Consider the following 21,790-nt stretch of genomic DNA (forward strand, 5'->3'; position numbering starts at 1 on the left):
CTTCCCCCCACTCTGAGCAATCTTTGGTTAAGGCCTCCCATCTTCATCCCCAGAAGACCCCCAGCATCTGGAAACACAGGTTTCCCTGGGGGCCCAGGGAAATCCTGGGGGGCAGTGTCCAAGCCTGGTCACCTGAGAGGGTGGTCACTCGAGGGGGAGTGGGCAGCTCAGTACCATCTCCTGAGATGTCGTGGTCATGGTCCCGGTCCTACCTTTGCCCCCTCACATGTGCCACCTTGAGCAGATTCACAGCCCTCCTGGCTTGTTGCTATTTTACACCACAAAGTTTGGGACAGTTTGCTATGCACCAGTAGAACTGGGACAGCTGCTTACAAAATAACTGCAGGATTTAAATAGTATTACTTTTTCTGCAGAAACTAAAACCCATTCTCTACTTACAGCACTATTTGAACATTCAGAATAATTATTTCTGAATGCAGATTTCATGGCCATCACAATCATTGTTAATTATGGTGGCGATTTACTTGCAGAATAACCATGGTGGAAAAATAACTGTACATTTCTCCTTCAACTTGACTGGGAGAATGCCAACTTATAAACCACATATGGAGCTTTCCATTCCAAGTTACATCCAGAAGGCTTTCTATATTTGAAAGTGAATATTCAGATATAAACACTCACCATGAATGCAAAGCCTTGCTTGTATTCCTGAGGTGGTTACATAAATTAGATCAGATGGGCCAAATACTTCTGGGTCAGAGATACACAGCAATGACATGGAAGAAAGAGTTTTGATATTTGATCTTTCTGAAGATCAAGATCCTAGCAGAGCTTCAAAGCAATCCTGTGATTGTTATTATTATTTTTCTAATATCTGCATGGCTTCTTGGGGTGGGTGACAAGGTTAGTGGGAGCAGGAGGAGAAACAGGCTCACTGATCCCTGGCCAACAAAGGAGACTGGTGAGCGGCTGTTGAGTGGATCACAATCTCCCAACCCCCTCCCCCCTCCAAGAGCAATAATGTGGGCAGAACCCAGAGTGGTCCCCTGGTCGACATCTTCCCAGTGGACGACCCGTTGGTTTTTAATGTCCAAACTTCCACCGTGTCTCCTAGAATCAGGCTGCAGCCCCTCAGGTCTCCCAGGGCGGGGCCATGCCCTCTTCAGTCCCACCCAGAGCAGGGTCATGTCTACTCAGACTGGCCCCCTCCCTGCCAGGGTGAGCTGTGTCTCCTCGGACCCGCCAGGACACGGTCATATCTGCTCAGAATCCCCAAGGTGGACCATGTTCTTTCAGAGTCCCCAAACTTCATAAAACACACATACAGTACATTTTTCAGCTAACAACAACAAAGGAAAATTTACAGTCCCATCCCCGTAACTCAATACGTTTCTAACAAAGCAATGTGTGGGTCAAGTCTCGAATTATATCTCCAGTATGATGGGTAGAACAGTGCAGCGGCATGCAGACGTTTGGAAAACTGCATGGAGATGTGGGGCTGGGGCGGTCCTGATGGACAAAGTAATGGTGGGGATCACCAAATCCTAAGAGTTTGGTCCAGGGAGGGATGCTTGGAGCATTTTCTAAATGGATAGTCTGTATGTTATTCAAAGGGGCTTTCCTGTGTCTATTTATGTTTTAGGAAATTGCTTGGGGGCTTGTAGCTGATGAGCAACACATTTAATTTTTACCATTGAAAGTCATGGGAGGGACCCCCTGGCAGCCCAGTGGTAAAGACTCTGCGCTTCCAATGCAGGGGGCGTGGGTTCAATCCCTGGTCAGGGAACTAAGGTCCCACATGACCCACACAGCACGGCCAAAAAAAAAAAAAAGAAAGAAAGAAAAGAAAGAGAAAAGAAAGTCATGGGAAACAGGCACCTGGTGGGTGTTTTCCTGCAGAGCATCTGGTGTCCAGCAACACCTGGACAAGGCACCAAAGAAACTCCTTAACTTCCCGTAGTTTAGGGGGCAGTAGTGCCCCCTGGTGGCCATTGGTGTCGCAGCAAGATCTGCAGATGCTCTAGGGAACAGAGTGGGTCCCAGGGGAAACTGAGAACAACCTCCAGCCCAGATGAAAAGATGGTGGTCTCAGGTTGTGTTCACAGGGCCTGGTGCTCCTGCCTCCTCCCTACAGGGCTCTGCTTCCCATGTTTTTGTTTGTTTGTTTGTTTGTTTTTATAAATTTATTTATTTTATTTTTATTTTTGGCTGTGTTGGGTCTTCGTTGCTGCATGTGGGCTTTCTCTAGTTGCGGCGAGCGGGGGCTACTCTTCGTTGCGGTGCGTGGGCTTCCCATTGCAGTGGCTTCTCTTGTTGCGGAGCACAAGCTCTAGGTGTACGGGCTTCAGTAGTTGCGGCTCGCAGGCTCTAGAGCACAGGCTCAGTAGCTGTGGCACACGGGCTTAGTTGCTCCGCGGCGTGTGGGATCTTCCCGGACCAGGGATCGAACCCGTGTCCCCTGCATTGACAGGCGGATTCTTAACCACTGCGCCACCAGGGAAGCCCTGCTTCCCATGTTGATCCACAGTGGATGTCTTTTTTTCACTGGGCATCTACAACCATTTTTTCTGGAAAGAGCAACCCATTTTCCTTTGGAGAACCCCTCACACTCAGGTCATGTAGCTCCTGAGGGTCAAACCTCCTCCTCACCCCATGCACAGGTGCACAGTGATTTGATAAGGGATGAGCATGTGACCCAAATCCGTCCAGGGAGATCCAGGCCTGGGACTTTTTTGCTGTAGCTGATGGGAAAGAAGCATTCTTTTTCCACTGTGGCTGTTAAGTCATCCATGGCATATAAGAGTTTCGGTGGGTTGGGGGGACATCTCTGTCTCTGACTGTAGGGGAGCCTGCTTGGAAATGAAGCTGACACAGAAAAGCAGATGTGAGAGAGGAAGTGAGGCACAGTCCTGATGAAAAATATTCGAGCAGCTGGATCCAGCAGTACCTGAAGCCAGACGCTCCAGAGCATTTCCAGTTAGGTGAACCAATTAAGATATTTTCTCTTAAGCCAGCGGGAACTGGAGGATCATACTCCCTGCCTGATGTCTCCCAGGCCCAATTGCTCTCTTCCATCCCCCCAAAATGTCCTCATTTGCTGCTTACATTTGCAAACTCAGAGACCACATTAATCAAAACCATCTTTATTATTTAAAGAGCATCCTGTCATCAGGGGCACTAGATGGGACTCCCCAGACGACAGAACAATATTTACATGGGGGTCAGAAGGGTGAGGCTCGGGTGGTCCCAGGGCTGAGTGGGCCCGCCACTGTGGAGGACCTTGGAGGGAGGGTATCCTTGGACCTGTGGGCTGGGCCCAAGAAGAAAAATGTTCCATCCCAGGGTGAACCCCATCATGTGGGGCTGGAGCCACCTAGATCAGCTTGGGCCCTGCAGGCGTGCACAGCGAGAAGCCACAGGTCAGAGCTGGGTCACCATGCCGCTGGCTTCGGAGTGAGTCTGGGGAAAGACAACTAGGGGCTTCCAAGGTCTGAGAGGCTTCCCCCAAAGTCCCACAGCTGAACTCCCCTCCCCAGGAGGCCTTTGAAGGTTATCCGTTCCCTAGGGCACCCTCTTCTAAGCCTGAGCGTTGGTTTCTGGAAAACCCTGGCTCCCTTTCCCCCTCAGAGTCCCAAATCCTCCCACCCTCTGGCTCCCATCTGGGCCCAAATTTCACCTTTATGGCCTGGAAGATCCACTCCCGGAAGTCACTGACTTTGGTGTAGACGCCTGGCTTCTGGGCCAGGGCGCAGCCGGTGCCCCAGCTCACGATGCCACACAGCCGCCAACGTGGCGTCCGAGAGATGCTGTCCTCACACACGAAGGGGCCACCGCTGTCGCCCTGGTAGGGGACGGAAGGCCTGGCTGGAAGCCAAGATGGCTGGCCGAGGGGCCCTCCTCGGATGATCGTGGGCTGTGGTCACAGAGCGCCCTGGCCCTGAGGTAGCGAGCCTGACCACCCACTGCCACGTGTCTCCACCCCCGGAGAGGGGGGGCCCGGGCTGCCCCTCATCGTCCCTCACCTGGCAGGCATCAATGCCACCCTCAGGATAGCCGGCACAGAACATCTTGGGTTTGATCTGGTTCCCGTAGAAGTCAGGGCCGTTGCAGACATCACTGCTGATTATGGGGACTCGGGCCTCCTGGAGTACCCCCGCCTGTTGGCCTGGGGGTGTGCAGGCAAGGCTGGCCGAAGCTGGGGAGTGTGCACACCCCGCTTCCTTCCTGGTGCCCACCCGGGCTCCTTAGTGTCCCTACACCCCTGGGCCATGAGGCCTTCAAGCAGGCCAACGGCCCCTCCCCAGCCCGGATCAGAGTCTCCCTTAACAGTGACTTCACAGGCAGAGGACGGAACTCACCGTAGTACTGTGTGTTGCCCCAGCCAGTCACGGTGCAGATCTTGCCGTCCACTAGGGCCTGCCCAGCAGCCGGGAGGCACACGGGCTGGATGTACTCTGTGAGACAGACCACGCTGGTCCCACCCCTGCCGGCCTGCCCCGCCTGGTACAGACCTCAGCCCAGCTGCCCCCGGTGCCCCCGGCCCACCCTTCCCTCTGTTCTTTTACAACAACAACAGCAGAAGTTGCCTTCTACTGAGAGCTCACTATGTACTAGGCACCTTCCTGGGTGAGTTCCTTTAATATCCCATCAGCCCAGGGAGGTAGGAGCTATTAGTACCCCATTTAAAGAGGGGGAAATAAGGCCATGTCATTTGTCCAAAGCCTCAGAATGAGTCAATGAGTCGATGGCAGAGCCAGAATTTGAACCCAGCTTGGCCCAATTTCCAAGCCTGTGTTCTTAACCATGGCCCATGGGGCTGCCCCTGCCTAGAGGGTACCTCTGTGAGAAATTTTACAAGGTACTCTCTTGAGATGCTGGACTTCCACCTGTCAAAAAAATCATCATAATAAACACACCAGTCCACTCTGCCCACAGTAAGAATGGCATCCCGGACACGTGACTCCCTTGTGCAGTGCACAACCCACACCAGTGGTGCTGGCAGCCCTACCTGCTGCCTGCTGGTGACTTCACCTCCCTGAGCTCAGAGCTCTCAGATGCAAAATGGAAAAAATAATCATTTCCCCCCCAGAGGTGTACAGTGAGAAATCGGTGATGCTTTGAATAGCATGCCTGGCTAATAGGAGATGCTCACATAACTAGTAATAGTAAAAAACAACGACAAGAGCAATGATTGTTAATATTAACGAGTGCTGGCATTGCTATAGGCTCTTGACTCAGATTAACCCTTTTCATCATTTCAATAACCCTCGGAAGTCATTTAACAGATGAGGGAAACTGAGGCATGAAGAGGTGAAGCCACGCACCCAAGATCACAGAGCTGGCAAGTACCCGACCCCAAAGCCCATGCTGTTACCCCTCAGCCATGTGTCTCAAACCCAGGCCCCTCCCACCCCATCCACCTGTGCCCCACGGATACCTCCCCACTTCAATCTTTTTAACCCTCTCACTCCATTCACTAAAGAGAAGGGTTTATTTTGTTTTAAAGAGAAACGTATCATTCAATACTCTGTAATGACCTATATGGGAATAGAATCTAAAAAAGAGTGGATATATGTGTGGGTATAACTGACTCACTTTGCTGTACAGCAGAAACTAACACGACATTGTAAAGCAACTATACTCCAATAAAAAAATTAATTTAGAAAAAAGAAAAGAAAAACATGTGTCGCTCCCTTAAATGGAAAACCAGCATCATGGATCATTCAAAAGAAAAATAACCATAAAAATAAGAAAAATGCAAACCAAATAGTACTGACTTCCCTGGCAGCACAGCCAGGGGCTTACAGGCACTGATTCCAGCGCCAGACAGCCTGGGCTCAAACCTTTGCCATTTGCCAGTTGTGGGAATTGGGGGGCATTATGTACCTTCTCTGTGTTGGGACCTTTCCCCTTGTAAAAAAAACAGGATCATAAGAGAACCCACTCTCCCCGGGCTGTTGGGACAATGAAATGAGCGCGTGCTTGGGACATGCTGAGGGCAGCGGCTGCACACAGGAGGAGCGTGCAGGTGTAGAAGTTCATCCTATCATCATTATTGTTGTATTCTTTCGTTATTATTATTACCATCATACTGTTGCCTGCTGAAGGCTCATCATCATCGCTATTTTCACTTCGTTATCATCACCATTACTATTTTTTTTATTTTTATCATTATTATGACTATTCCTACTACAGAGTGGCCTTCTGAAAGCTGAAGCCCACGGCCTGCTCTTAATCCAAAAGGCAGGTGTAGATGAGGCATTAAAGACACATTGGCACCCAAGTGAATCTTTCTCATTGAGAGCAAGGCAATGCTCCAGAGAACTATAACACGGATAACGCCTGACTTTCTGATTTATTCACATACTTAAAATTTTTTCATTTCATTTTTTTTGGGGGTGGAGAGTAACGGCTTTTCTGAGATATAATTCACATACCACACAATTCACCCACTTAAAGTGCACAAGTCAACGTTTTTTAGAGAGGTTTTAGATACAGGTACTAGCCTGCCTGGCAATAGGAAGGTGCAACCACCATCACAGTTGATTTTAGGACATTTTCATCACCCCTTTTACCTATGACCTCCCGACATCTCCATGCCCCACCGCCCCGGGGAACCACTAATCTACTTTCTATCTCTACAGGTTTGCCTGTTCTGGATATTTCATAGGAATGGGATCATATGTGGCTCTTTGGGCCTGACTTCTTTCTTAGCACAATGTTGTCCAGGGTCATCCATTGTGTACCATGAATCAGGACTTCATTCCTTTTGATGGCCTAGTATCATTCCATTGTGTGGATCTAGCGCGTTTGGTTTATCCATGTGTCAGATGGTAGACATCTGGGTTGTTTCCATCTTTTAGAATAATGCTGGTCTGAACACTCGTGCACCAGTTTTGGTGTAGCTATGTGTTTTCATTTCTTTTGGGTACGTACCTAAGAGTGGAATTGCTGGGCCAAATGGTGTTGAACTGCCTGAGGAATCGCCACATGGTTTTCCAAAGTGGCTGTACCAATTGTCCCCGTCTAATGAATGCCCAGTGTGTGCCCCTCAAGATCATCTCCCTCATCACCATGGATTCCTATGCCCCAGCCCCCTCCTCTGTCCTCCTGGCCCCTGGCGTCCCCAGGCCAAGGAGCAGCCCCAGACTTACCTGTGAGGGGCAGGGAGCTGGAGAGGTGGACCAGGGCAATGTCATTACTGTTCTCCTCGCTGTTGGGGTCTCGAAAGGGGAGATAGCCCCCGTGGTAGATTACTGCCTGCACCCCCAGCTGCACGCCATGGGGTGAGGTCTGGGCCACGGCACCGGCAAACACTCGCCATCGGGACAGGACCCGGTTCCGCCTACCAGGGATAGGAGGGGAGGGTGGCAGCCTGCTTGGGCACAGCCTCCCCGACCCTGCCGCTCCCCAGCTGCCCCCCTCAGCGCCGTGGGAGACACTCACTCAGGGAAGCAGTGGGCGGCTGTCAGCACCCAGTCTCTGGAGAGCAGGGACCCCCCACAGAGGTGTGCTCCATCGTAGCGAAGACTGACTTGCCATGGCCACCTGCCCAAGCTGGTGTCCTGGCCGCCCACGATGCGATCGACGGGCAGCTTCCTATGGCCACAGTCTGTGGGAGAGGAGGCAGTCAGGGGCAGTGGGAGGCCTGGACCCCCTGCCTTAGGGGGTCTGAGAGGTCATGCCCCACTCTGGGAAGCGTGAGTGGGCACGATCCTAACCTGAGGAGTCTGAGGGACATGGCTCCGCCCTGGGCGGGGGGTGCATTCTGAGGAGACACAGCCCCATCCTTGGGGACCCAGGGGGACATGGCTCCACCCGGGGGGGAGGGAGATATGAGGAGACACAGCCCCATCCTTGCGGGATCTAAGAGGATAAGGCCTGCCTGGGGGTATCTGACGGGACGTGGCCCTGCCCTCGGGGGGGGGTCTCAGAAGAGGACTCTGAGTTTCAGGGTCTCACCTTGGCAGATGGTAGCCAGGAAACGACCCCTGGGACAGTCGCTGTGGGAGAGACAGGGATGGGGACACAGAGGGAGACAAAAAGAGAGGCCAATTAAGACGCAAGAAAGGCACAGCGGGGAGCACGGGTGTGCGTGCCCGGGGGCGGGGTGCGCCCTGCCTGCCCGCCGCCCTCGCCGCCCTCCTCACCACACGGAGAGGACCTCGAGCAGCCTCCGGGCGTGCAGCAGCCTCCCCTCGTCCACGCAGAAGAAGCCCGACGTGCCGTTGGCGCCCGCCGTCCGCACATCCAGCTCCGAGTGGGCCAGCGCCCTGGGCGGGGCAGGGGTCAGGCCTGCGGCCCCGCCCCCCCAGCCCCCCACCCCCAGGGGCACCCCGGTACCTGAGGAAGCCCATCTCCTCGCAGCTGAGCCCCGCCACCCTGGCGTTGGAGCGCGAGGAGCACAGCAGGCGCCACGTGCCCTCTGTCTGGTCAAACACCGTGAGCCGAGCGTCGGCCGGGCCGACCTGCACTGCAGGGCGACAGGACCGCCGCCTGGGTCGCCTTCCTGCCCGAGCCCTCCCGGCCTCTCCTCCGACCCCGTGGGTCTAGTCCTGAATCCTGGCGGGCCCGATGGCAGCACCCCGGGCCCCCCACATTTGTGACTGCGTCTGGAAGGGCCCATGACTCAAGTTGAACCAAAGATCGGGGTCTCTGGGACTCTGGCTGCCCCGCCAGGGGAAACCAGGGGGCTTCCTCCTACCACCGGGATTCCTAAGCTGGTTGCCCATGAGCTGGAAATCTGGAACTCTGCCAGGAGATTTGGGAAGAGGGAAACTGTTTTAACCAAGCTCCCAGGAGAATGGCATGTGAGGCTGGGTCTGCTTGGGCCCGCCTTTGTCCCCAGAAGGGGAAAAATAAGCCAATGTGGAGGAAAGTCAACAGATTTCTGATAACAGTTTTAAAGTCCCTTGATGGAGTCAGGCTTGAAGAACCCCCAGAACTGTTGCTTAAGTGAGTCAATAATTTCCCTTTTTGTTTAGCCAGTTTCTTAGATTTTCCTTTTGTCTTTTGCAGCCTGAAGACCCTTGACTAATACATCACAGTGCCAAAATATTTAAATAGATTTCCTATAATCTTAAAAAAAAAAAAAAGAGAGAATAGCTATCTTTTTCTGCAGGACTTGTCAGAGCCTTGAATACACACTAAATTGCATGATAATTCTCCAAGCAGAGGATGCACTATTCATTCATTCATTCAACAAGTGTTAACTAGACACATACTCCATGCCCAGTCCTGTGTGGGGTGATGCCGGGGGATGTAAAGATGACCAAGACAGCCCTGGGCTGTGACCTCACCAACCAAAGTCCACCAATGGGAGAGACAGACAGCAGTTAAAAAATCACCCAACCAAACACAGCATCACAAACTTTGAGAAGAGGTAGGGCGGAGATACACAGAAAGGCTGGAGAGAGCTTACGGGGGATTCCTCCTGCCTGGGGCTTACTGTGTCCCCTCAGCCCCTCACAGGCTGCTCCTCACATGGTCAGAGGACCCTTGTCCACACCTAAGCCAGGTCACAGCCCTTAGCCGTATTTATTTACATTTAGCAAACACTCAGTATGTGCCAGGCTCTATTTTGGGCAATGAACAAATCAGACAAAACCCCCAGCTCTGAGGAGCTCAAAGGCCAATAGGTGAGATGCATAACAAACAGGACAGAGAGGTCAAATAGATGGTGTGTCACAAAAGAAGGCGCCAGGGAGATAAATCAAGCTTGACAGAGGCAGGGGAATGCTGGCATTGGGGGGAGGGGAGGTTGCACTTTCCAACAGGTGGGCAGGGAAAGCTGCACTGAGAAGGTGGTATGCAAACAAAGATCTGAAGGAGGTAAGAAGACAGGTAAGGGAACAGAGAACCAGGCCAAAGGAACCGCCAAGTGCAAAGATCCCAAGGTGGTGGCGCGTGGGTGGGAGACACGGGGGATGTTTAAGGAACAGCAAGGAGGCTGGAGCATAGTGAGCTAGGGGAGGGGAGATGGGAGACAAGACTAGATTGACACTAGGACTTCGGCTTTTACCAGGAGTGAGATGCAGCCCGGAGGAGGGCTCTGAGCCAGGAGGGCCCTGATCTGACTCAGGGGTTCACAGGCTCCCTCTGCTGTGTGTGGGGAGCAGATTGTAGGGGCAGATGGGAGCAGGGAGACCACGGAGGAGGCTGTGTGATGGTCCAGGAGGGAGAGGATGGAGGCTGGGCCAGGGTCAGGGCAGCGGGGCGGGGGGGAACAGAGTTTAGATTTAGGATAGATTCTGTGGGTGGAGCCCACAGGGTCTGCTGAGATTGGATGTGGGCGTGAGGGGAAGAGGGTCTGAGGGCAATTCCAGGGTGTTTGGCCTGAGCCGCCAGAAGGATGGAGCTGCCACTGACTGAGATGGGGAAGGTGGGGAGGAGTAAGCTTGGGGAAAGATCGGCTGTGAACTCCTTTTCTCCTGAGCCTCCTGCGTGGCTGGTGTTCTGAGAGCACATTCTGGGAACGTGAATCTGGTGCAAACTCAATTTTTCATCCTGGTAGGAAGAACTTGCTGAGGCCACACCCAAGCTGAGCAGTTTTCCCACAGCCCCACACATCTGGACGAGGGGAGGCAGGACTTCCAGGGAGAACCCTGTCCTGCTGAGGACAGAGAAAGACAGACAGAGGATGTGCACTCAGGCCTGAGTGACTCCAAACCCCAAGCTTTTAACGTTGCCCTAGACAGCCTCTCAAGTGACTTCCCTCCTGAGGGTTAAACAATAATGGCACAGTAATATTAACACTGGCTATGTTTCCTGGGGCTGTCAGTGGGCTGACCCCATGCTATGTGTCATATCTGGGGGGTTCTTTGAATCCCACCACCATCCTGGAAGGTAGAGACCATTTCTATGCCCGTCTTGCAGATGGGGAAACTGAACCTTGGAGAGGCTATACTTGCCCGGGGGAATATCGCTAAGAACCTGCAAAGCCAGGATTTGAACCCAGGCCTGCCTACCTGCATACACCCTGCTCCTTCTGTGGCTCTCACATGGACCCTTACCTGAGCCCACCCTAAATATACTCACCCACAGCCTGGCCTAGGAGCTTCCTGGCTGGCTTGCCTTAGTCATGGCCTCCAGGTGGGGGCCCAGGGATGCCTGGTACCTCTGCTTGGTGGTGCCCGCCACCCGCTGAGTTCCCAGACCAACACTTGGGGTCTGAAACACCAACTGCGGGTGGCAGTGAATTCTTATTTTTAAATGACTTCTCAGTGCTCCAGGAATGTGATTTCCAGAAAGTGTGAGGTTTTAGGAAAAAATTATCACTTTATGGATGGATTTGGAGGGAGGGGGGAGGGAGGGAGGAGGGAATATCAAATGCCCCCTCCAAGTATTTTTAAAACTATATTCTGTGCCACTGTTTCTCACTTTTAAACTCTTTATTCTTATTTGTATTATTTTAAGCAATGCAAAAAGTATGTTCTAGGTCACCTGGTTTGCTCCCCAAATTGTCTGATATATTTAGAGGTGTGAAAATCCCAGAAAAGTGAGGTGAGGATATCATTTCTGGGTTGTTTTTGTTTGTTCATTTTGTAATTTCCCAACGTTTCTGAAAAACTCGAGTATAATGGAAGGGCACGGTGCTGGTGTTGGCCAGAGCCAGGTCTGAATCATGGCCTAATTACTTTCCAGCTGGAGGCCCAGGACAACTTGGTTCATGTAGGCGATCTGTCCTCATGCTTATTCATTAAGCAAAGGTTTCCTGAGCACCTACTATGTGCCAGACACTGTCTGGGGCAGTAAACAAAATGCCCCTGCCCTCCTGAAATTCACCAGGAGTAAATCACGAACTGCGAGTGTGAGGAGGGTTTTACCAGGGGCAGCAGGATGGCTGTGGGGAGTGGCGGGGGGCGGGGGTGGTGGTGGGGGTAGGCGGTGTGGAGCCTGGGGGCAGAAAGGCCCTGCTCAGGAAAGTTACAGCCTGAAGCATGAGACACAAAAGCCCATGTTAACCAAGTTGGCTGAGAGTCAAGTGTTGCACAGATCATTACCTCCTCTAATTCTCACTCCCAGTTTCCAGATGAGGACTCTGAGAACCAGAGAGGGCAGGACAGGTGTGAGCCTCAGCTCAGCAGTGATGGTGCAGGACCCTGAAACCTGCCTCGGGGTGTGAGCGGGAAAGAAGGTGGTGCAGGGAGGGTCCTTCAAGGGCGTGAGAGCTGCCCATGCGCTGGAGCCTGAAGGGCACCGGAAGCAAGCATGAGGTGCAGATTGAGAGGGGCCCACACCCTAGGAGGCTCGGAGCCTGGCTTCTTCCAGCCCAGCGGCAGTAGTGAACTTCCGGCAAGCACATGACCCCTCTGCCCTGCCATTTATTCAACGTGCGGACTTGGACAAGTCAGTTCACGTCACTGGGCCTCAGTTTCCCCATCTGCAAAATGGGGATGATGATAATGGCCCCGACTTCACAGGGCTCTTGTGCAAAGGCTGCAGCCAGGGCCTGGCATGTGTTAGCCGTCACTATGGCAACCCACTTGGCTGTTTCTTGAGAAACAATAGAGTATAGTAGTTCTACACAAGAGCTGGATCCAGGCTGCCTGGTTCCGATCCCAGTGACCTGAGGCAAGTCACTTGGTCTTTCCAAGCCTCATTTCCCCATATTAAAATGGGCTGTGGGGAGGATTTAATGAGTCAATACCTGCAAAGCCCTGAGGCCTGTGCCTGGCACATGTAAATGCTCTCTACGCATCAACTGTGGTAGTTGACCTTGATGGTGGCTTTCCTTGTCTAGATGTTCATTTCTGCTCTTAATGTGAGCTGAGTCCTTTATGGAACTAGATGAGGCTTGTGGGAGTGAAAAATGCATCCCATCACCCAACTTCCCCATTCTTCCTGCTGCCCTGAGCCACAGAACGGCAGCTTGGAGTTGGCATTTGGGAAGATTCATTCATTCCACAATGAGTTTCTCCATCTATTTGTGTGGCCACTCCTTCCCACCTGCATGCAGATACATCTCTACCAGTCAAGTCAAAGAGCTATTCGTGGCCCCATCATTTACCAGCTGCATGTCCTCTCTGGTCCTCACTTTGCACATCTGTAAATGGGGATAATAACAGCAGCTACCTCCAAGGAGAGCTAGAAAAAGGTTGGCTGAATTCATACAGTACCTCTCAAACCTGTTTTGACCACGTTCCGCAATAAGAAACACATTTTTACATTATGATGTAGCCTTGAACGTCTGTTTTCTGGGGTGAACTATGGCATTGCTCTAAGCCTCAGTTTCCCCATCTGTAATATGGAGAGAATAACGGTCCCACCCTCATAAAACCAAAAGAAAACATTAACAGAACTTCTTCTTACTGAGAGAGATGCACTCTGATTTTTTAAATCTATTTCATACTTTTTAAAGTGTGGTTTTCAGCTCACTAATTTCATGATGCACTAACGGATAACACATTTAGAGTCTGAAAAACACTGGGTTAGACAAGTGAAGTGTTTAGAGCAACAATACGAGTGCATGAGCACTACCAGCATTCCTGCAGGCATTCACGCATTCATTCAAAAAAATCCTTTCATTGAGTTCCCACCAGGTACGGGTTTCCTCCAGGGCTCCCCAGAGGGTCTCAGCTCGCTCTACTCACCTGGATACAGCAGCTCCTGATCACTCCTGAGTAGAACGGTCACTGCAGAGAAGGCAGAGGTGAGGGCAGGTAGGCTGGGAACTGCAGGGGGCAGGGGAGGGTAGAGGCGCAGGGGTCCGTCCACTCTCACCAATGGCCCAGGACGCTGCCCCGATGCCTGTCAGAAGCAGCACGGTCCCCACAGTGAGAGCTGCCACCTTGGGTCCAGAGCAGCATGGCACGGTCCGGCCACCTGCAATAGACACCATGCTGGGGCCACTGCCAGGTCTGTCCTCATGGTGGCAGGATCTGAGCACGGGGCCAGCTCTGCCCTGCCCCCAGGCCAACTTAGCACGCCTGAGCCTGCCCTGCCCTGGGCCCAGTTTCCTGGGGTGAACAGTTGGCAGGGCCGTCTCTCCCCTGCGGCGAGGACAACCAGGTGTCCAGCCCCCCAAGGGTTCCAGCTGGGAAGAGCCGCGGCTGGGACAGCTGCCACTCTCCCTGCCTATATTCCTGGCACTTAAGGGATTTCTCTTCCCCAATGACGCTGCGCTTCTGTATTTCCTTTATCACATTGTGCCGTCTTTTCTTGAACGTCTCACTTCTGCTAACTTTCCCAGAGGTTCTTGGAGCCTCTTGGGGGCTGTGACCCCTGACCTTTGCCCTCTTGGCAACTCTCTTCCCTGCTGTTTGGCATTTCCTCACTGCCTCACTTCTCTCTGCTATACCAGAACCTCCGCCCCTGGGAACCCCCCAAAACCAGACCTCCCCCAAAGGACCCAGCTCCAAGGTCAAATTTGCCCCTGGAGGTTGAAAACCTACATTTGGAAATTTGCCAGCCTCACTTAAAAATACTGGCCTTGGACTTCCCTGGTGGTCCAGTGGTTAAGACTCCGCACTTCCACTGCAGGGGGTACAGGTTCGATCCCTGGTCTGGGAACTAAGATCCTGCATGCCGCGTGGCGCGGCCAAAAAATATATATATATTGACCTTACCCATTCCTATGTGGGACCTTGGGCAGGCGGTGTCACCTTTGAGCCTCAGCTTCCTCATCTATTTAATGGGCATTCACCTAGCACACACCTCTAAGTATAATGTTTTAAAGTTCTTTTAAATAATAATAATAATAATAAAAACCATACTCTTATCACATGTTTTATGTGCCAAACACTGCTCTGAACGCATTAACTTATTCAGTCCTTATCTAAGTTATGATTCCAATTTTTCAGACAGGGAAAACTGAGGCTCAGAGAAGTGGAGTCACCTGCCCAAGGTGACTCAGCCAGGAAGAGGCAGTGCCGAGTCCTGAACCCTGGGCAGATTTGGCACTGGGGTCCAAGCGTATAACCACTAAGCCATGCCACCCCTCCCTGTGCTATAGTGGCTGGCATATAGCAAGTTCTCAATAAATGCTTTTATTTATTTATTTATTTTTCGTTTTTTATTGGTCAATAAATGCCTTTAAATCATTAGAGCTGTGTGGTCCTGGGCAACTCCCTTCACCTCTCTGGGCCTCAGTTTTCTCATCAGTAAAATGGGACTTTATTCATTCATTGTCCTATTGAGCATCCACTGTGTACCTGGAACCATTCTAGGCTCTGGAGACACATCCCAAAACAAGACATATGAGATGCTGGTTCTCATGGAGCTCATATTCTCAATGAGTGTGTAAAGTGAGGGGAAAACCAAAACAAGTAAACAAGTAAATGAACTTGATAATTTCCAGATCGTGGCAAAGTCTATGAAGAAAATGATGTGGGTTGGGGGTGGCAGTGTTCCATGGGGTGTCCAGGAAGGGCCTCCCCAAGAAGTGACTTTTGAGTGGAGACCTGAGGGGTGAGACCAGCCAAGCAAAGACCACTCATGGAAGGGCACAGTGGGCAGAGGGCACAGCACAGGCAAAGTCCTTGAGGCAAGAATAAGCACGGTGGGTTAGAGGGCAAGAGAGGCCACTGATGTGGCCAGAATGGCATGAGCTTAGGGAAGGCAGTAGGGCCAAGGCTTGGGCCAGCTGGGGAGGGCTGGCAGCCCCCGGAGAAGAGGGTTTTTATTCCCTGTGCAACAGGGGCCCTGGGGCTGAAGAGCCAACCCTTTTGCTAGGGACCGGGAGGACCAAAGGGAAAAGGCCACTGAAAGCTTTTGCTGGGCCTGGCATGCACCCGACTGCCCTTGGCATCTGCAAGGCCCTCCCAGGGCTGCAGGACCTCCCAGCTTTGCCATCTGTGTCGTGGCAGTACGGCTGATGGGCACAGGGCCAGGCCAGCACCCGGAATGGAGCAGGGAGCGGTCCAGCACCTTCCTGGGATGGCTATTGTCTGAGTGTCTTAAGAATTTGAGAGCCCAGCCATTCCCGTCAAGGTGCTCCTCCCTCCAAAGAGGCCCCAGTGGACCAGGCCAGCCCAGCCCCGGCTGGCTGACCCCTTCTTGTCTCCCTGAGGAGAGAGGTCCCCACCTCCACCCCCAACCATCTTCCTGGTTCCAGTGGGAGGTCTTGGCTCCCCTAGCCGTCAGGCTCGTCCTGGTTCCTTTGTGTTCAGATGTGCCTGCAGAGCTTTGGGCCACTCAGAGCCCAGCCCAGAGGTTTTGGCACGTCTGCTGGGGCAGGAAGCATTGCCACCCCGTGTCTCTTAAGGTGAGAGGCAAACCCTGCTTTCATGCCTTCTGGTTCAGGGGACTTCGGGCAACCCCCAAACAGGTGCCTCTGGTGGGACAGGAAGCATCGTCACTCTGGGTCCCTGGCGTGAGAGGCATTCTCACTGCGAATCTTCGCTGAGGCAGGAAAGCGTCCTCACTGTGTGAGAGGCCGCAGCAGCCTTGCGTGATCCCTCAGGGGCGAAAGGGCTCGGTAAGCCAGGACCCCCGAGCTTCCCCCTGAGGCTCTGCTCTCTGTTCCTCCAAGGGCGCTAGGCTGCCCTTGTCTTCTCACAGGACAGTTCTTCTGTCCCCACCATTTGGCTGCAAAACCCTCCCAAGTGACATCTTTGGCTCCTTGTCTCTAAAACTCCGTTCAATCTACAGCTCCGTGTCTGTTTTCATTGTACACAACTCCAACTTCCTGAACGGAAGTCTCCCTCCGTCTCATTTCTGGGACACCGCCCGTGCCTGATTCTGATTCTCTCCCTACTTCTCCATCTCCTCCACACACTCCCTGAAATCTGGGGTCCCCAGGGCGGCCATGGCCTCCTCCCCCTCATGCCTCCCCACTCCCGTCTGTCTTACCCACCTCCACAGCCTGTGTCCCTTTTCTGTCCCCAGCCCTGGACTCTCCTTTGTCCTAGATCGGGGGTCCTGCAGTCTCTTAGATGCCTCCCACTTGAATCCCCAAGGTCCTTCACACCTCCCAGGTCCCATACTGGCCTCAATGTCTCCCCAGATCCCCAGGTCCCGTCTCAGAGGCCCTCATCCTCAGGACTGTCCCTCATCTGCAGGACGCCTCCCTCCCACCACAGCTACAGGCCTCCTGAGTGTCTCCTGCCCACTCTCTCCTTCCCTGCTCCCACCCCATCCAACCCCTGGGCTCAGTCTCTCCTTCTGGCCCAGCCTCCACATGGAACCCCAGGGGATCTTCCTAAACACCAAATCCAACCTGTCCCTACCCTCCATGACACCCCAATGCTCCCCAGGACAGAGTCTAAAGCCCTCAGTCCGTGGTGCCAGCCCCTCTAGGATGTAAGCATGGCTATTAGAGATTTGGGGGTTGAACATGCTTTCCTAAATTCCCACACAGCCATATGGGTCCTTATCAGACAACTGATAAGAGGTTCCAAAAAGCAACCAAAACGACAGGACTTATAAAACAAAGAATACCCACCAGCGCCATCTTGTGGAGAGACCCGGCACTGCCCAGTCATGGGCCAGCTTCTCACCAAAAAGAGTCCTAATGGATCTCAATCACCCTCCCAGCTCCATTTCCAACTTTACCAACAGAAATACCAAATTAGCTACGTGCCACTGCACACCCGGCAGATTGTCACCCCAGCTGTTAGCCTTGCTCTTCCCTCTGCCTGGCACACCTACCTACTCCCTCCTCATCCTGAGTGTCAACTCAGATATCACCTCCTCTGATTCTAAGTCTCCAGGGAGCACCGAGAACCTCGCCTTGGGTGCACTTCAACAGCAGAATGGGGCTTCCCTGGTGGTGCAGTGGTTAAGAATCCACCTGCCAATGCAGGGGACACAGGTTCCATCCCTGGTCCGGGAAGATCCCACGTGCCGCGGAGTAACTAAGCCCGTGCACCACAACTACTGAGCCTGAGCTCAAGAGCCCGTGAGCCACAACTACTGAGCCCGTGTGCCACAACTACTGAAGCCCGCACGCTTACAGACCATGCTCCACAACAAGAGAAGCCACCGCAACAAAGAGTAGCCCCCACTCGCTGCAACTAGAGAAAGCTCGCGCGCAGCAACGAAGACCCAACGCAGCCAAAAATAAATAAATAAATAGATAGCTAGATTTATTTATTTATTTTTTTAAAACCCAGCAGAATGGTAACACAAACATTAGCACAACTGCAGCCACAATGGTTCTCAGAAGCTACACCGACCTTAGCCCTGTCCTAACCCCATCCTGCAGTTTCCTAAAATCCTTGCAACTGTTAATGAGGAAGGTGTCATTATCACCATCCCCAATTTACAGATGAGGAAAGGAGGCCCAGAGAGGTGCAGCCACCTACCCGGGGTCACCCAGCAAGTAACCACAACACCAGAACTTTTCAGCATTCGTGTCTAGGTTTGAAACGACAGCCGGACTCCCCTCAAAGGCCAGGCCCGAGCTGCCTGGGGATGCACTTAAGCCCACTGTGCCTCGGTTCTCTCTGTCCCCAGGCCAGTCTCTGGCCATCCTTCAGCACATGCCCTGCTTTTCGTCCCTGGTTCATTCACCCATAGGCCCCAGGCCTGGTGAGATCCCTTCAGTGGGCTCCAGGAAGGAATGGTTCCAAAGGTGCAGGGCTCTGCTGCCCACCTGCTCAGCAAGGGCACAGCACCTTCTCCCGAGCCACTGGGAGCCTGGATTTACTCTGGGCCACAGCTGAATGATTTGGGCTCTGATTCGCTAGCTGTGCTGAGACCGAAAGAGGCAGTGATCTACACCCATCATTTCAGCCAACACATTCAGTGCTTCCTGCCTATCACGGCATGTAAATCCTCACACCATCCTCTGAGGTGGGCACTAGTACCGTCTCCATTTTACAGAGGAAGAAACGAGGCCCAGAGAGGGTAAGTCGCCTGCCCAGGGCCTCACAGCTAGAAAGTGATACTGCCTGGGACCAAACCCAGCTAGCCTGGTTCCAGGAAGAAGAGAGGGAGTCAGGCCCAGCTGGGGAGCGTGGAAAGGAAAGGCCACCCCTAACTGGGCCCTTCCAGCTGGCTCCCGAGTGTGGACGAGGGTAAGAAGGAGCCAGGGTGTCTGGAGCCCCTGCCAGGGGCTTCCATGAGCCCTCGAGTGCCCGCCACTCCGAGGATGTGGTTTCTCCCCACCACCCCTGGAGCAGTTTCTCTGTTGTCTCTCCCCTTTCCATCCATCCGGACCGAGTCCAAAGTCCTCCCTCTGCTGTTTTGCCCACAGTGTGAGGAGGTGGGAGGAATGTCTGGAATCGGTGGGGGTCTTGGGTCCCAGGACTCCAAGTTGGCCGACCTCTTCCACGACAGCTCTGGTGCACCGCATCTGTCTTACACGCTGAGCCCCATGCTGGTGCCTTGTGTGTGTTCCGTGCTCCCAACAACCTCACGTAGGTAGGTAGGTAGGTAGGTAGCATTAGAATCCATGCTTGACCCAGGGGGGAAATGAAGCCCAGAGAAACGACGACACTTTCACAAGATGGCACAGCAAAAAAGTGGCAGAAGCCAATTCGAATGCAAGCCTGTGTATTTGACTCCAGAGTCTGTGTCCTTAACTGTGATAGCTAGTCTCCCCGCCTTGGCCCCAAGTAGAGGACAGGTCCAGGGGTAGCTGAGAGACCACTGGGGGATGAGGGGAAACTGAAGCAAGGGGCCAGGAAGGTCATATGGGGTGGCAGGGAGGCAGGTGGTGGCACAGCCCCACAGAAAATTTGGTTAATAGTTAATCAGGTGGAAGAGGCTTCAGAAGCGGGTGGGGACGGGCCCCAGGAGGGGTGCCAGAGAGAGGGGGCTCCAAGTGGGTGGAGGGTTGGGAAGAAAGCACAGAAGGAAGGGCGCCAGGCAGAGCCAAAGTTGGGGCTCAGGGAAAGGGGGACTCACCCTCCTTCTCCGCCATGTCACGGCCTCTAGTTAATGATTCCCCGGCTGACCTCCTGGGCCGGGGCGGGACCTGTGGGGAGATGAACGGGGGGAGGCAGGGCCTGGGGGAGCCCAGGCCAGCCCCTGTGTCCCCAGTCCCAGGCGCCCATCCAGGGAGGCTGAGGGTCTGGGCCCCGGCCAGAGCACGCCGTGATCACGGACACAGACTGGGCTGGGTTCAAGGATGGGGTCAGTGTGTGACCAGCAGCCAGGGGGATGCCTGGATTTGTAGGCCTGGGGGACCCCATGCCTGGGCCTGGGTGAGGAGGAGACTAGGGGTCTGAACTCCTGGGTCTGAGGGAGGAGAGCTGGGGCCTCAACTCCTGGGTCCTGAGGAAAGAGAGGTTTGGGGGCCAGTTCTCCTTCGGAGGAGGGGCACAGGGGCCTGGACTCCTGGGTCTGAGGGAGGAGGAGACTGGGGCCGATCTTGGAGTCTGAAGAAGAGGGGGCTGGAACTCTGAGGTCCTCGGGGAGAAGCCTGACAGCCCACTCTCCGGGTCCCTGGGAGCCCTTCTACTGGGAGCGGAGCATTAGGGCGGGTGTGGGTGAGGGGGCCCACGTCCTGGGGACTGGAACTGAGGACCCTGGTCCTTACCCTGGGGTCCGGCAGGTGGGGGCGGAGCTGAGAGATGGTGCCGGTTTAGGGTCAGTCTCCAGGCCTGGGCAGGAGCATGGTGGGCCCTCAGCAGCGGCGGCCCCAGAGGCAGCGGCGGCGGCGGCGGGTGGCGTGGGGCCTGCTAGGCCTGGCTGCCTCACCTGAGGAGGAGGGGGCTGGGCAAGAGGCGGGGGAAGGGGCGGGGAGGGGCCGGGCAAAGGGATTGGCAGCGCTGGAGGCCACCTGGCTGGTGGGACGGGGTTTGCAGGGGCTGGACCAGGCCGGCCCAGCAACCTGCCTCCGGCCTGGAGGGGGCTCAGGTGTGCCAGTCTGAGGGGACGAGGAGCTGGGACTGGCTTGGCCTGAGGGCCGGGGTTCTGCGGAGACAGGGCAGGCTGGGGGGTGCTTACGAGGACCAAAGGAAGGAGCTACGAATTGGAGGGACACAGAGGGACGGCACCCGCTGCCCCAAGCCCACCCTGCCCCGGCCTCTTCGCCTGCCTCCTGCCCAGCCCCCGCCCTGCCCCAGCTCAGGCCGAACCCCGCCCCTGTCTACCCCTGCCCCTTCCAGCACCCTCTGCCCAGCCCCAGGCCCACCACTGCCCCTGCCATTTCCTGCACCTGTTGCCCAACTCCTGAACAAGGCGGTCCCAGTTCCAGGCCGGCCTCAGCCCAGCCCGTGCCCCAGACTCCTCCCGCACCCCAACTCCTGCTCCAGCCTCTGCCCCTTCCAGTGTCCCCAGCCCAGCCCCAGTCCCGACGCCTGCCCCGCACCTTGCTCTCCCTCCCCACCCCACCCCCGCCCTTGCTCTCCCCACCCCACCCCCTCCACCCAGCTGCTTTCCTACAAGTCACGGGGGCTGGTTTGCTTTGGCAGCCTCTCTGCCGCCAGCAGCAATGACCTCTGGAGCTGGGAAGTCCTAGACGGGAGCGCGGTGGCGGGGGGGATGGGGACCTGGCCCGGAAAAGGCAGCACTGAGTGCTGAGGCCCAGGCCAAGTGGCCGGAAGCGTCCAGAGGCAGATACACACTGTCCCGCATCAGACACTCTTGGCCAGCAGCCAAGAGTCATCCACGTCAGACCCCAGGGCCAGATAAACACCCAGACACACAAGGATCACCAGCAGACACCTGCCTGTGGACAGCCATATGCCCTCAGACACAGTCAGACCACAGCTGCTCACCCTAGATGCGCCGTCCCCGTACAATCGGACCCACCCGCTCACCCCTCGCACCCCCTGCACTCAGAGCCACAGCCTCCCACAGGGGGCCACACTGGTGCAGCCTTGGCACTGCCCAGCCCCTAGCCTCTCCTCCTCTCTCTCTATTCATGGCCCTCTCTCTCCTTCCCTCATCACGCCCCCCTGACACCGGCTACCAGTCTGCTTCCTTGGCTCCTGCTGGC

General features: G+C 54.4%; 1 protein-coding gene across 3 annotated transcripts; it reads right to left on the reverse strand.

Moving 5' to 3' along the window:
• Positions 1 to 3,088: 3,088 nt before the first annotated feature.
• Positions 3,089 to 20,547, reverse strand: HPN (hepsin). 3 transcript variants are annotated; one of them, XM_059903557.1, is made up of 13 exons: positions 20,387 to 20,547; positions 19,753 to 19,822; positions 13,684 to 13,785; positions 13,554 to 13,595; positions 8,305 to 8,434; positions 8,112 to 8,234; positions 7,924 to 7,964; positions 7,408 to 7,573; positions 7,116 to 7,306; positions 4,320 to 4,415; positions 3,984 to 4,126; positions 3,638 to 3,802; positions 3,089 to 3,351 (listed from the first exon to the last, which is right to left on the reverse strand). In XM_059903557.1, the coding sequence occupies exons 2-13, from the start codon at positions 19,766 to 19,768 to the stop codon at positions 3,340 to 3,342; spliced, it is 1,227 nt and encodes a 408-aa protein (XP_059759540.1). In that variant the 5' UTR covers positions 19,769 to 19,822; positions 20,387 to 20,547; the 3' UTR covers positions 3,089 to 3,339. The 3 variants fall into 3 exon arrangements, with proteins under 3 accessions (XP_059759540.1, XP_059759539.1, XP_059759538.1); XM_059903556.1 differs by having other exon boundaries at positions 3,089 to 3,420; XM_059903555.1 differs by having other exon boundaries at positions 3,089 to 3,802.
• Positions 20,548 to 21,790: the final 1,243 nt, after the last annotated feature.

Source organism: Balaenoptera ricei, chromosome 19 (genome assembly GCF_028023285.1).
Source record: "Balaenoptera ricei isolate mBalRic1 chromosome 19, mBalRic1.hap2, whole genome shotgun sequence".
Classification (NCBI taxonomy): domain Eukaryota; kingdom Metazoa; phylum Chordata; class Mammalia; order Artiodactyla; family Balaenopteridae; genus Balaenoptera; species Balaenoptera ricei.